The sequence below is a fragment of the Ammospiza caudacuta genome, chromosome 21 (assembly GCF_027887145.1).
Source record: "Ammospiza caudacuta isolate bAmmCau1 chromosome 21, bAmmCau1.pri, whole genome shotgun sequence".
Lineage (NCBI taxonomy): Eukaryota > Metazoa > Chordata > Aves > Passeriformes > Passerellidae > Ammospiza > Ammospiza caudacuta.
Window position 1 is genome coordinate 9,915,174 of NC_080613.1, and position 15,529 is coordinate 9,930,702.

At 51.3% G+C, this 15,529-nt stretch overlaps 1 protein-coding gene across 2 annotated transcripts in view; it reads right to left on the reverse strand.

Moving 5' to 3' along the window:
- NSMF (NMDA receptor synaptonuclear signaling and neuronal migration factor) overlaps positions 1-14,721 on the reverse strand; it is a 47,714-nt gene extending 32,993 nt beyond the window's left edge. For both annotated transcript variants that reach the window (XM_058818219.1, XM_058818220.1), the window contains exons 1-2: positions 14,615-14,721; positions 5,900-5,961 (exon numbers count right to left, since the gene is read on the reverse strand). In XM_058818219.1, coding sequence (XP_058674202.1) covers positions 5,900-5,961; positions 14,615-14,721 — 169 coding nt within the window. The remainder of the gene's footprint in view (positions 1-5,899; positions 5,962-14,614) is intronic.
- Between the last annotated feature and the right edge of the window lie 808 nt (positions 14,722-15,529).

Genomic DNA, 15,529 nt, shown 5'->3' on the forward strand with positions numbered 1-15,529 from the left:
AAGGCAGGGTCACCTGGAACAGGTGACACAGGAACATGTCCAGGTGGGTTTGGAATGTCTCCAGAGAGGGAGACTCCACACCCTCCCTGGGCACCTGATCCAGAGCTCTTTTCCCTTCCTCATGTTGAGGTGGAACTCCTTGTGATTTAGTTTATGGCCACTGCTCCCTGTCCTGTCACTGGCACCACTGAACAGAGTCTGGCACCATCCTCTGACACCCCCTGGGGATGTTTATGTGCACTCATCAGATCCCTCTGAGACCACCCTGCTCCAGACTAACCAGACCTGCTCCTGCAGTCTCTCCTCACATGAGAGATGCTCCAGATCCCTCATCACCTTTGGAGCCTCCCCAGCAGCTCCTTGTGTTTCTTGAGCTGTGCACAAGGACCTGCACAGGGAACAGGCAAAGGCTGCTTCTGGAAGGGAGCTGCTCTGAGAAACCAGAAGGTCACTTAACCATGACAAAATGGTTCCAATTAGTCTCCCCTGCTCAAATGGGCTTCAAAAACAAACAAACTCAAGATAGCATTGACCTGGCATCTCATAGGTGAGTAACCTTTTAGTCTGGCCTGTAACATTTATGTGAACAGATGAAATTGCTACTGTGAGACAGGACCCAAAGGAGCAAGTGGCAGCTCCATCACGGGCCCAGCATCTCCATGGTAACACCCTGACCTACGTCTTTGTTCCCTCTGCAAGCCAACAACACATTCCACAGCAAGTTCCAGAGACACCCACACCATCCTTGCACTGGCTCAGGCTAGAAGAGGCCTGAAGCCCTCAGAGATGAGATTTCACATCCCTGCTCTGTCCTCCATCCTACAGCTCCCTCCAGAGCACAGCTTTTCCCAAAAAGGCAGCACCACCTCATCAGCACAGGGACAGACTGAGAGCAGGGCCAGCTGCACTGCTGGGGACAGGACAAACATCTCTAGAGAAAAAGGCCAGCCTGGTGCTTGCTCTGAACCAGGCTGGGCTGGCAGCTCCACAGTGCAAACCCCAGAGATGGAATGTCCCTCTCTGAGCACTGCACAGCTGCAGCTTTACCTGCTGGTGGCACAGGAAGCTCAGCTCACAGGTTACTCAGCCTGAAGCAGCTATGAAGCCTCACCTGGGGTCTCTCTAACTCCCTGCCAGTTTCTGGCAGCAGCAGGAAGCTCCTCTGTGCCTGGCTGCTCCCTGCACACACACACACTCAAAGATCAGTGACTGATCCAGTGGTGGCTCCACACCCAGCACAGGCACAAACTTGGTTTTGCTCCTGCCACCACTCCCCACTGCCACTTGGCTTGGGGAAGCTCACAAAGCCCTCTTCTCACATACTCACACTGATGACTGAAAAATCATGCATCATGCAAAAAACAAAGGAAAAACACAAAGATTACTTTTTTTGAGCTTAAAAAGAAGCTTTTCCAGTTTCAGCTAACTGCCTCCTTTGGTTTGTCCTGCTGCAAACCAGTAGCCACGCTGGTTTAGCAGGAGCCATGGAGAATTTGGCTCACAGCTCCTGCCCAGTGCCCATCACCCCTGCAGCACCAAGGACACTTTATATTGGATCTCTCCTTCTCTCATTTCCAAAGCCTTTCCCACACAGCTTGCCCAGAGCAGCTGGTCCAGCAGGCAGCCCATGCTGCATCCTACAGCCCCCCACTCCAGCAGCAGCAGCTGCCCTCCCAATAACCCCACTGAGCAAAACAGATTAAAACAGTAACAAGATTAAAACAGTAACAAGAAAAACCTCCCACAGCTCCCTCCCGATCCTTGTGTCTGAATCCCAGCTCACCAGGATGGATCCCTGCTGTCTGGGGAATTTCTCAAAGGCTCTGCTTGCTGTCCTCCTCAATGTCACTGCCCCATGCCCTGGTACCTTTTCTTCTCACAGTTCCAGAACATGGAGATAAAATCTAATGTGCATTATCTCAGTGTGGGGCCTCTGACACCTAAGCTGGAGAATGTCCAAAATTCCATGATCTCTGTAAGACTGAGTGATTACTTATTCCATGCTTCATTCTCTGCAGCCTTTTTACACTTCCCTTTCACATTTTAATCCCTTTCTGTACCTTTCTTCTAAGTCTGTCCCAAGGGTCACCCACTTCTACATTAAAAGGCACCAGAAAGCTACAACAGTCAGCAAAGACTCTGGCCACAGCCTTGGAGGCAGAATGAATGCTGAACGAGGCAGAGTGCTCTTCATGGGAGCCCTCCCAAGACCTCCAGCCTGCATAAATAATCCAGCAATTAACAGAGGCAGGAAGAGAGCAGGAGATGCATCAGCATCCTGGCAGCAGCTCCCTCAACACATCCATATCCTGTCACCTGCAGCAGAGTCCAACCCTCCCTTTCTTTCTAATTGCTCAAAATATTTTAAAGATCAGGGGAAAGAAAATCTGAGTGACCCCAAAGGGACAATCCCTCCATCTTCTGCATTTATACCCCACCACCAGGCAACTGCCCTGCTCCAAAAGGGAAACCAAGGGAAGAAAATTCTGTATGGTCATCATCCCTGACAAAACCTCTGAGAAAGAGGAGAGGTAAATGCACCTCTGCAGTCACCTGGAAAAAACATCTTCCAGGATAAGACAGGAGAGTTGTATAGGAATAGTCACACAACATTTCTGAGCCATGAGGTTCCTGGGCCTCACATCAGCAGAATCAGAAGCTGTCACCAACAAAGGTGAGCTCCCCCTCACCTTTCTTCCCCCCAGGTACACCCTGCAACACCTGCAAGCTCTGTACCTCTTGCAGCTCTGCAGCTCCACACCCTGCCCCAGCAAAGCAGGCAGAGCATGCACACTGCACTTTCACTGAAAACAGAAGGCAAACACAGCCTTGCACATAACTCAGCCTTGGACAAGGCAGCTGGGCTGTCCTGCTGACCTACAACCCCTCTGCAGCTCTTCATTACCACTCCCCAGTTTTTCCAAGACATTCTGCCACACACACACAAGCTCTCCAGAGGAGCCACCACAAACAGAAGTTATCACAGAAGGAGCAGCTCTTTGATCAGCTGTGGAATGTGAAGTTATGAGGGATACAAAAGCCATTATATCTTTTCCTCTCCTTGGAGTCAAGGGACTAAAAAGCTAAAAAGAAAGGCAAACTGAAATGGACAATTCTCAGAGAAGAAAGTGCAGCAGAAGTGGAGCAAGTTGGGGCAGTGTCTGCACATTTGGCATCTCCCTCCACATCTCCATGGATCTCCTGGGCTGTCAGAACTTCACCCCTCTGCTGAGGAGATGGACCAGCAGATAATTGACATCCCAAAGATGTCACCCCCCTCATTTTCTGCATGAGAACTGCCCTGCACAGGAGGAGAGAAGGGTTCTAGCTCTTGGGTCCAGAAAAGGAGGATCCTGCCCTTCCCTCCTCCATTTATGCCCTCATTGTCCCACTGCTGGCTCTACCAGCTTCCTGCTCCTCAAAATCCACACCTCTTTTCCCTCACTGCATTCATCAGTGACTTTAAACATTTCTTAAACAATTTTTTTCTGGACTGAACCAAGGTTTGCCTCCTTCCAGTCATATTTAGGCCAGAGCCTTCAACCCAGCTCAGTGTGCTGGCAGTGCAGGCAGCACCTGGGTACACAGCTGGGGTTATGACAGCAGAAACAGGCCTGTCCCACCAGGCACAACACTCAGGTGACAGCTCAGAGCTGACAGACACACCCAGGCACTGAGGACTTGATTCTTTGGAGCACTGAGCTTTCAGGACTTAAAGCACCAACACATGCAAGGGGGAATTCAACACCACAGCATCACAGGGCTTTGCTGGGCTGCACAAAGCTGGGCTTTGCACAGCTTCTCCCTGCTCACATTGCCTCTGCCTGCTCTCTGAGGAGCTGGAGCTCATTCAGGTCCCTCTGGATCTGTGCTACACCTTCAGCTTCTGCAGCAGAGCCCTTCCTTTGCTTCCCTGGAGTCACTGGGTGGCAGCTCCAGCACCTGCCCAGCCAAAGGTGAAGCCTCCAGAACTTGAACAAGTGATCCTGAGGTGGAATTCCTGCAGGAAGGAAAGATGTGACTTCCCTGTGATCAGGCTGCTGGGATGAACTAAAAGGAGCCAGATTTTCTACTTGCAGTGTTTTTTATTGGATAGCAACCTTCCTACTGGGGTTATTTATAAAGAAGTGTTACAGACTGTGTTAAGTTATACATTGCAGAATTTCAGAAGATGACTTAAAAATGACGATTCCTTTTTTTCCCTCCCCTCTCCCTCAGAATTCAGAGTAATTTCTAGGGAATTTTATTCCTTTCCAAGTGAATACTTAAGGATCCCAGAAGTACTGTGGTATTTCCAAGTGTATTTCTCACTGCTTCATTCTTGCCTGTGGCAACTAAATTCTCCTGGATTCAAAAACAATCTCAAGGCTGATACACCAAGGAACAGTGGGTGAAAAGGCTTCCCTGGAGAGCTCATGGATGTCACAAGCAGAGATGGGGCTGAAATGCTGTCTGGGGAGCCTGGCTGTGACACATAAACCAGGAGTCACATCAGCTCCATTTCCATGCTCTCCTAACCCACAGAGAATCCAGGAGCACCCCAAGGATGAGTTAAACAGCAGCTTTTAAATGCACATCAGAGAGGCTCCCACTCCCTGGATCTGCCCAGGGCTGCCCAGGCCTCAGGCACCTGAACACATCTGCAATTTCCTCTTGTCTCCATCAGAGATTCTCTGCCTGGCCCTAACATGACCCCACAGGTACTACAAGAGCACTACAAAACAAACAGGAGCCAACACTTCTTCCTGTTGGAAACTGGGGTGGGGGGCTGCAAAAAGGACTGGCAGAGACTCCAGGAGACAGGAGCAGCTGCAGAAACGGCCACGATGGAAGGAACAACAAAAAAAAAGGTTTGCACCAAACCCCAGCCTTTCTCTCCCCTTCCCTTCCTACCTCCACATGCTGTTCTTAGACCAAATATTGTAAGTAAAGTGTCCCTGGAGTTCTTCATGAAAAAAATCCAAGAAAACCTTGGTACATTGTCTTAGAGCCTTTCCATTCACAACATGAGCACAATTCAGCCAAGCACAACTTGAAGGTCATTAGAAGAGATCCCAGAGAAAAGGAAAGGACTCAGCTGGCTGCAAAGACTGTATGACTGCTCCTAGAGCAAGAGGCATCTCCTGTACAGGCTTAAACACACACAGCTTACCTAAAATGATAACATCACTCCACATTACATTCTATTTAATAACTTTATCCTCTGCACAGCAGCTCAACAGCACTGAACAGTTTGTTGCTTTTTCACACAGACTTTCTGTGGATTACACAGGATTTTCTGTAGGTTTTGCAACTGCCTGCATAATATTTTCTTTCATCACAGAGAAGACACAGCCCTGTTAGAAGTCTGGTGAGTTTATCCTGCACTCTCCTGCCCATCAAGCAGAACTCATGATAAGCTGATGGGGATAATATCTACATGGAAAATACTGACACATTAGCCAGCACATGTAGTGCCCTCATCTAGGCAAATCTCAGTTTAACCCCTGTTGAAGCAAACCCCTGGAATAAATCCAGATGTCACCTTTGCCAGTAAGGATTTACACCAGTGAACAGAAAATAACTCACCTGCTTTTTATACCCCAGTGAAAGCAAAACCTAGGAGTCACAAAGCAGTGCAGAAGCCTTGTGCAGTGCAGTCATTTCCCAGCTGCAACTTCTCCTAAGCTGCAGGGGTGAATTTATGACAGGGCACTTGTCCCCTAACTGAACTCATCCCCACAGCCCACCCAAGCCTTGGGTCACCAAACTGCCTTTTCTCCTTGGGGGCAGCTCCTCCTGCCTCTGCTGCTGAGATCTCACTGTTCATGACAGATAAATAAATATATTTTCATTCTAAGGCAATTAACCATAGGTGCAGGCACACATGGGCATAACCAAGGCACATCAGTTCTCTTACCTGAGCCATTTCTGCCTTCAGGATGGTTTTGTGAAAGGTATTCTCCAAAAGCCCTCGCCGCTCTGTGTCCCAGCATCAGGAGGCAGCCAAGGAGAGAAAGAGAGAGATTTGAGATGCTAAAGGCCAAGGAGAGAAGGAACAGTTCAATACCAACACACTGCTGTGCCCCTGCAGCTGCCACCCCTCAGCCTCAGGTGACACCCATGGAAATTCACTGCCAGAGCACAGAGGCTTCCTCATTACACACCAGGATTCCAGTGGTTCTGGTGGAACATCAGTGTTTCCCTGGCCAAACTGGGAAACAGAGCTGGACTAATACTGGAATCATCTACCCAGGGAGGTGGTAGAGTCACCATCCCTCAAAGAGTTTAAAAAAAGACTGGATGTGGCACTTGGTGCCATGATCTAGTTGAGGTGTTAGAACATGGGTTGGACTCGATGATCTTAAAGGTCTCTTCCAACCTAGAATTTCTGTGATTCTGTGACTAGAAATCCAGGACTAGTTTAGGCTTTAGCTTCTCTGTTATAAGAATGAAAAAACAGAATTGAAATGCACCTGCATCCTGTGATGCACAGAGGAACTGACTCACTGTCTCCAGCCCCCTGAGTTAAGCCCCTCCTGGCAGCCCAGGAAGGAGCCAAACCATCATTTAGGTTCCCACAGGTCCTGAAAGCTCCCAGCTGGGAGCCATCACAGCTCAGATGTGGATGCCAATGCCCATTTTACCTACCTGAACCCTAAATTCTCAAGCCCCAGCTCTGTCAGTATTTGGAGCACTGGACAAGCTTATTTGAGAGTCACCCACAGCCTCCCACAAAAGCAGTTCCTGCTTCTCTGATGGATTCCAGTCCTGTGGATGACTGAGATTTTACTGGAATATATTAAGAACCAAGCAAGCAGGGCAAGCTCAACCCTTATCACACATCCAGGCCCACGTAAGAGAGCAAACCTATGAATATTCCAACCAGGGAAGAGCCTTCTCCTTGCAACTCACACAGGAAAGGAACCCTTGGTCAAGGCATGGAATACAGCAACCTCCAGACTCCAATTGCCAGGGCATTTGTAATGTCCTGGTGCTGTGATTGCTCTCCTGTATCTACCAGACCTGTGACCCAAGAGAGCCAATACTAGAGCCAGGTTTTCCCCAGCCATCCCAATACTAGAGCCAGGTTTTCCCCAGCCATCCCAATACTAGAGCCAGGTTTTCCCCAGCCATCCCAATACTAGAGACAGGTTTTTCCCCAGGTTTGTAGAACAATCTCTCCAAGGTCTGTAGCTGAGCTGCCACTGGGCAGCCCAGGGTGGAGAGTGGCAAAGAGGGAGGTGAAACAGCCACACACCTCCTTGGCAAGCCAAGCCAAGCCAAGCCAAGAAACCCAGAGCTGAGCACCCTCAGCCCTCAAGCACAGCAGCATCTCCTGGGGAAGGACAAGATTTGCTGCAACAGAGAAGATCTCCACCCTAAGGCATCACATCCACTGTCCTCCTCCTTCAGAGGTGCCTCAGAACATCGTCTCCACCTCAAGCTGCTGCAAAAGGCTCATAATGGCCATTAAACATCTAAGTGGAAAATGGCTTTGACCTCCAAAACCACCTTCTGCTTTGCATGTCCCAGCTTGTGTAGGCAGGATCTTCCCCACTGCTTTTATGCACCATCTCCCAGAGGAGAAAAGGTTAACAAGGCTCCAAAGCACTTCCCAGAGTGACTTGGGCTGGAAGGAGTGGGAAGTCCATTTGTCTTCCACAGCCAGCAACACAGGATCAATATGAACAATGAAGAAAGAGTAATTTAATCTCTCCAGGACTAAATTTCAGCACAGTCAAATGCAAAATGCTTTGGAGCAGCACAGCTGGAGCTGTGCAAGAAGAAAGGTTTAAGCTTTTCTATCTTTTCATACTAACAGATAATGCTAGGTTTTCCCTATTTTTGGATTCTTACATGTCCAGCTCCAGGCTGTACCTTTAGACACTGGCTTGGGGTGGCAGCTGCCCAAACTGTCCCCCTCAGTGCCCAACACCCCCAGAGGTGGTCACAAGGAGGCTCTGTCACTTAGGGACCCCTACAACCAGCCCACAATCCCCACTATGGAGAGCAAAGGGGTGACCATCATGGTTCACCCATCCAGGAGGAGAAGCACCTCGTGGATGTTCCTGGCACCCTCAACCTTTCTGCCCAGGCAAAGAGTAAGGCTTGACCCTGGAGCAACACAGAAACGCAAAGTTAGGAACTGGAGTGTGGCTGTTCCATGGAAATGGTTGAGTCAAAATCCCTGGAAGTGGGGATGTGGCACTTGGGGACATGGTTTAGTGGTAGATGTGGCAGGGTTTGGTTTGCAGTTGGACTCATTGACCTTGGAGGTCTTTTCTAACCTTAACAGTTTATGATTTTAACATTAGGCTACTCAGCTGCAAGCAAATTCCTGCGCTGCTCCTGTACTCCATCTCAGAGCTGGTTAAAGCTCAGCCAAAGCTACGGCTGATCCTGCACACCACCATGGCTTTAATAAGATGGCTGGGCATGAGATTCCAAGATCTCTTCCACCCAAACTTCTGGGACTCCAAGGCTTCCCATGGAAATGTCTGTCTTTGCAAGGCACCACCAACACCATTCACAAATGGGCACACATTCAGGCCATTGGGAAAAACTTTGAAGCTTCTCTTTTGCATCAGCAGAAAAAATAACAGCAAGCAAGTTCTCAGGTAAATTATCAGTGAGAGAACATGGTGATTTACACAAAAAATGCTGAAATATGATGATGAATCTGTAACTAGTTCAAAAGCTCCACGAGCTCCAAATTCATCTGTCATTGTCTCCATTCATCTCTTTGCCAGTGCCCGAAGCTGTTTTGTCTGTCTGAAAATCTGAACCAAGATTTCACCTTTAACTTGCAAACCACAAGCTCAAAAAACCAGTACAAAGCATTTCCTAAGACCAAAACTGATAACCAGCTAAGACAGAGGCAGAGAAGCACTGCTGCCCTCCAGCCCATCGTGTTCCATGGTGAAAGCTGTCACTCAGTGAGAGCTCAAGCTGGAAGGTGCTGCAGAGTCTCTGACCTCATTCTCGTTTCCCCAGGCAGAGGAGAGTACAACCCCAGGTGCCAGAGCTCCTAGAGAACAGGTCACACGCAGAGATCAGGCCATACTCAGAGCTCTTGTGCAGGTCAGAAGCACAGCTGGGCACTGCTCAAAAGCATTGCTCCCTGTAGCTCTGTCCTGCCTGTTCCACTCCATGGCTCCCAGACCCTTCAGGCCAACCCAAGAGCAAACAAACATGGACACGTGGGCACAGCTCCCCAGCCCTGGTGAACACAGCACAGCCTGCACCAGGGGGTTTCTAGCCAATTACACCTGAAATTTCTCACTAATTATTGTGCCTATTATCTCAGTGGTTCCCTTCTGCACTCCTGCTTCCCATCAGCTCCTCCTTGGCTGTGCCTCAGCAGATCCCCCGCAGATGCCTGCACTGCCCTTTGCCAAGGGGACTCTGATGGCCACACCTGCTCCTAAGGCCACTGCCCCTTGCCAAGCCTTCTGTGCTCCTCCCCTGCCCTCAGAGTCCCCTCAGCTCACCAGCACTCACCTGGATTGTCACTGTGCCATTGTCACTGTGCCATTGCTCCGCTCTCCTCGCTATCCCATCGGCGTGATCGCAGTAAAGCCAGAGCACAATTCAAACAGATGGCAGCTGTTCTATTCATCCTATTCTTTTCTCTCTCTTTTATCTGTTACCACAAGCCACACAATCAGACTTTTCCTCAGCTCAGCTCTGCCTCCACTATCACTGGCAATGGAGTTCAAGCCCCCTCACACCACTGGACAGCACTGGACATAAACCCCTTCAACTGGGCTCTGAGCAGAGACACCTTGGGATAATTTAAGAGCAAGAGATGGAAAATAAAACTTGTTTCACATAAATGAGATGAATACAAGGTGCCTCACAGCTCCATGGGCCCGTGAGCTATAACCCTGAGTGTATGACACTGCAAAAGCTGCATACCAATGAGCAGGTAGCACTGAGAGGTGATCAGCTGATGGCAGGACAAGTTTAGCCCTGACTCATCTGGAGAGAGGTTTTCATTCTAGTGGCAGAGCAGACCTGCATGGCACACAGTCAGCACAGCTAGATTTAACAAAAGGACATCAAGCAGGGACCAGGGCTCTAGCACACTGTGCTGCTAAGCATAACCAGCACAGACAAGCCTCAGAAAACAGCAGCGTTTCCTCCAGAATTCCATCAGAAAGGCTCCAGGGAGGGAAGGAGGGATGGATGGGGCAGCACAACACAGGAAGCAAAGGCAGCTGCCCTTCTGGGGCATTTTCCAGTACTCACTGTGCCTCAGATGTCAGAGCTGGGATCAGGTCTGGAAGAGAACTGTGAAGAGGCACAGACAGTCTAGACAGAGATTTGCTCGAAGGAGCAAAGCCGCCAAATAACAAAGATCTCAATTACAATGTAATAAGCACAGAATGGCCTTCATGTCTCTGAAATAATCACATCAACAGGATAAAAGGGGCCTTGATGCACACGAGCAGCTATGAGAAACTGATGCACATAAATTTATCCACCAAACTGACACTTGCAGAGTGAAGAAATGCAGATTGAAACACTCAGAGATACAGGAAAGACCTCAGATAACTCCATTTAGCAGCAAGCTAAGCAAAACCTGGACTTTCAGGAGTATTACATGGAAAAATAAAGAACACCCACCACCTTCTCATGCTCCTTCAGAAGTAATGCCCAGAGAAGTTGCAGCAGGAATCTGTTGTGACAGCATCTGACAGTGCTGCATCTCAGGCATACAGGAGAAAAGAGACCTGCATCATCAGGACCTACATCCTCCTACAGCAGCAATCCTGCTCTTGTCACCAAGCAGAGAAGGGAACACCTCCAGCACAGCCACAGTTAACAGCTCAGTCACTAAAGACTGGTGACACCTACGTTATTTAAGCCTAATAGTAACAATACCCTGACAAAAATTAGTTTTCTAAAATTTCTATGTAGAGAAATGGTAGCTGAAAAATTTTCATTTCAAAATTCTCACACTCAATAACAGGAGACTGGATGTCAGCAATGGGTCTTAGAGGCTCCACAGTATTGGAGTAATTTATGATCATGAATTTTGGACAGGAGAAGAGAGGAAGAGCAGCAGAAATTAAAAGAAAGGCAATCAAAGAGACAGCTCATATCACTCCTCAGATAATTCACAAGCAGAAAAGAAGAATCTAGACTCCATGAAGAACCCCAAGCTAAGCCAAAAATCACTCACGCAGCAAGAAGCCTGGGATAAGGTACATGGTCACTTACCTCTGCATTTCATCAATGAAAAATCCACCCTTTCACTAATGCTGTGTTCAAAGCCACTCTTCATCCCTCTCGAGGCAGGAAGAGAGGGAGTGAGACCAAATTCTTATCCCTCTGTGAGCTATCCTGGACTAGATGCCAAGGTCATGGAACTGGGCAAGACAAACCACACTCCCAATTCAAATATTTCCTGTGCTAACCACTGCAAGAAGAGATGGTTCTGGAACACCCAGCAAAAGCCTCATGTCTGTTTGCTCTCTCCATCATGCTCTTCCAAACAACAGCTGTAGGCCAGCACAATACAAAGCAGAGCTGCAGGAAAACATCCGCTTTACTGCCTCATTTGGGGTGCCAGTGTTTTCCTGCAGGTGTCAAGGGACATGGGGCAATGAAAGCCCATTTCTGAAGGGCTCTGGTTCATCTGCACCCTTGGAAAAGTTGTGAGGAAGCCAAGGAGCACAGGTCAGACAGGCACAGCGGGCCCTGGAGAGGCTGTCAGCAGAGGGGCAGCACCAAGGTCACCGCTCAAGGACAACTGCGTCAGCCCTGCCTTCAGCACTGGGGGCCAGGAGCTGCAGGGCAATAAAAGCCCACACAGGGAGGGAACAAACCCTCCTGGCAGGGAGATCTCACATCCAAACCCTTCACAGGAGACCAAAGCAGCAGCAGCACCAGGCACAGCCCTTCCTGGGCGTGCAGGGCGCTGCAATTCCCCCAGGAGGAGACACCACAGAGACCGAAGTCAGCAGCACCATGGGTGCTCTGCACAGCCTTGGCACAGAGCAATTGTGCCCTTAGTTTGTAAGGAGCTACTTAAAACACCCAGCACACAACAAGCTGCTTAATTAATGCTCCTGGGACATAAAGCTCCTCTGAGTGGCTCTGCAGAGATTTTAATTTAACAATCTAGGGAGCCTGCACCTCCTGCCTGGATCCCATTACTCACACCAGCAAACAAGCCCTGCTCCTTGCTCAGTGAAACAGCCAAGCGCGCACACACACTCCAGCCACACGTAAGAAATACACACCATGGTCACTTGGACTTGCAGCAGAATTCCAGGAGATGATTTTTCTCTAAAGAGAAGTCATGACATATATGAACAGAAGATGCAGAGAAGCAATCCCAGGATCCCCCAGCTGCCTACACCCACAGGGCACATGACCATTGCAGCAGTGCTACCCACACAGGTGACCCAAGTGCCCAGCCCTTGTGGGATGGACAGCACAGTCTCTCTGTAGCCTTACCCAGTGTCCTACAGAGTCCTTGCTGTAGATGAGGACGCAGGAGATACAGGGAGCAGAACCCAGGGCAGAGCAGAGCAGCTGTGTGTGATGTGCTCCAGGAAACCTTTCAGCAGGTGGGTCATTGCCGCTGTAGGAATTCTGAGCATGACAGAGCCCACGGGAGCAGGGACTGAGCCATGCCTGGAGCAGCAGGATGGAGGCACATGGACAGCACCTGTCACCACCAGCACCTTCTCCATGCAAAGAAGCTCTGCAGGGAGCCCCTCTGCACATTCACCGACCTTCTCAAATGATTTTTGGACCAGGAATTTCCACCATGGCCACCAACAGGGAGACGCATAAAAGCACCTGTCCTGTGCTGTGGCCTGTGTGACCAGACACTCCTCAAGGGCATTATGTCCCCCAGCCCAAACCCACTCATAACTTTTCTGGTCAAACCACCTTACTGCACAGAGACACCACAGAGCTCCCACAAACCTGTACCTGCAGCTGTCAGCAGGTATGGAGCAAACCAGAACCCCTGAGGCACCTCCTGGACTCCACACAGCTGATAGAACCTGAGCAGCATCTGCCCACCCTGGTGTAGGCTAACAAGTCGTTATGTTCAAAACACATTAGTCGCTCCCAAACACCCACACCACCATTTGAAATCCTCCCAATTACTGAGTGTGTTGTTTGTGTGACTGCCTAATCCCACTCCCAGAACCCCACCACAGCACTTATGGTGCTTTGCGTGTCATTTCTGTATACGCACCTGGCTGACATCACCACAAAGAATCCCACTTCCAAATCTCTGAATGCCATGGAAAGCATTCATGTTTTCATTACTGGTTATGGACAGGGTGCAACAAAACGTGGGGAGAAGTTGCAGGCTCTGCCTGGAGAGCTTTCCCTCGAGATACTCCAGAGTTTGAAGGATGGATTTCTTTACAACTCAAACAGATGGCAAGGTACAAGCTTTTCATCTCTTCACTTCAAGCCTTAAGACTTCTCCTTCGTCTGAGCACAGCAGAGATGCAGTAATGTTGAGTTACAGAGAGAGGTGACTGAGATCTTTCAGCAACACGGATTGAGTTCTACACACGACTCCAGGTTATTCTAACGCAATTTTGTCTAACAACACAAAGAAGGTGTTACATAATGCAGCTGAAAAGTTTAATTTCTCCCAATTTTTCGCCAGCAGCAAAGAGCCAGTCTAGCTGAAGCAGAGACAGTGACAGACCTACTCCCTGGCACAGCTGTGCTGAAGGAGCAGCTAAAAAGCTGCGCCAATGCCCCCAAACAGTCACCAGATGACTGCTGTGACACTTGCACTGCAGCATGGGAGAAGGGTCTTTCACCTGGGAAAGGACACTAAGGCAGAGCTCATCTTTGACAGCTTTTTAAACCTAAATACCACTAAGCAGCAAATATTTTCTCGGATCTCCCATGCTTGATACTGAAAAGCACTGGGATCAGGCAGTGAGTGAAATACTACACCGTAGGACAAGCAATATAAAACCAGAAGAGGCACAATATAGAACCCAAACCCCCTACACTGGTCCATGTAGTGGTTTGGGACGCTGCCGGGGAGGGCAGACGCGGCGGGTGCAGATTTTCACAGAGCAGTTTTTCCATTCAAAGGAGGAGACCCCTTGAAGGAGGCTGCTGACTTTGCCCTCGGACACGCGCACGGCATTTCAGCAGAGGAGAAACCACCGGGCACGCTGACCGCGCTTCCGAATTCCCGACGATTATAAAGATCCATCCCTGACAAATCCACTTCTGACACGCTCTTTGCCGACCCAGAAAATAAAGCCCTGCGGGTGCTGTGGCCGGGCCGATGGCGGGGACGCCTCTGGACACAGTCACCCCTCCAGAGGCTGAGGGTCGGCGGGATGCAAGGGTGGCACGGCCGCCCGCTGCCACCCGCGAGTGTGCGGCTGCTTTGGGGGCATCGATCGGGGCAGCCAGCGACAGGGACCCGCCGGGAGCTGCCACTCCCAGCCCCGGGACGGCCCTGGGACCCAAGCCCCGCGTCGTGCCCGCACCGGTACCTGGGCTCGTCCCGAGGGTCTCGGGGCTCCCTCCAGCCCGGCACGACCCCCGAGGCGGCCGGGGGCGAGCAGGGTGCCGGCACCGCGGGGCCCCCCGAGGCACCGCCCGCCGCGCCCCGGGCACCCACCTCACTTTGGCCGCCACGGACGACATGGCCTCGTTCCTGAGCGTCTTCCTTTTGGACACGGCTGTGCCCATATTCGCGCGGGGGGTCGCGGCCGGGGGAGCGCTCATCGCCGGGCCCCGCGGCTGCCCATGCCGGGGCGCGCCGCCGCCCCTCGCCGCCGCGCCGCCTCAGAGCCCCGCCATGCCGGCCCCCCGCCCGCGGCCCCGGCCCGCGCTGCGCTCCGCCGCGGCCGCTGCCGCCCCATTGACTGCGGCAGGAGGCAGGGAGGGAGGGAGGGAGAGAAGGAGGGACGAGCCCGCCCCGCCGCCCAGGAAGCGCCGCTATATTTGGCCAGCGGCACCTCCTCCGCCCGCCTGACATCATGGCCGGGGAGGGGGCGCCGGCCCCGCCTCAGGGGCCGCGGGACCCCCGCATGGGGAGTGTGTGGCTGCAGCGGGAGGAGGGAGAGGCCCAGGGACACCTCAGGGGGCTGCGGCTCCTCCCGAGGGGCAGCTCCCATCTCTGCTCTGGGACAGGAACAGGAGCCAGGGCACGGCTGGGGCTGGGCCAGGGCAGCTCAGGCTGGAGCTCAGGGCAAGGCTCTGCCCCCAGAGGGTGCTGGCACTGCCCAGGCTGCCCAGGGAATGGGCACGGCCCCGAGGCTGCCAGAGCTCCAGGAGCCTTTGGGCAGCGCTGCCAGGGGTGCCCAGGGTGGGGTTGCTGGGGTTTCTGTGCAGGGCTGGGTGATCCCGGTGGGTCCCTTCCAGCTCGGGATGCTCCGTGATTCCCTGGTTCTGCCTGAGGGGAATATCCAGCCAGCGGCCGTCAGACACGGCTGCAAGGGGAGGCCCGGGGGTATCTCCTTCCAGGCTCCTGTCAGGAAGTAGACATGCAACCTGCAAAAAAATCAGTCATTTTGACACAAAACTGCAGCCT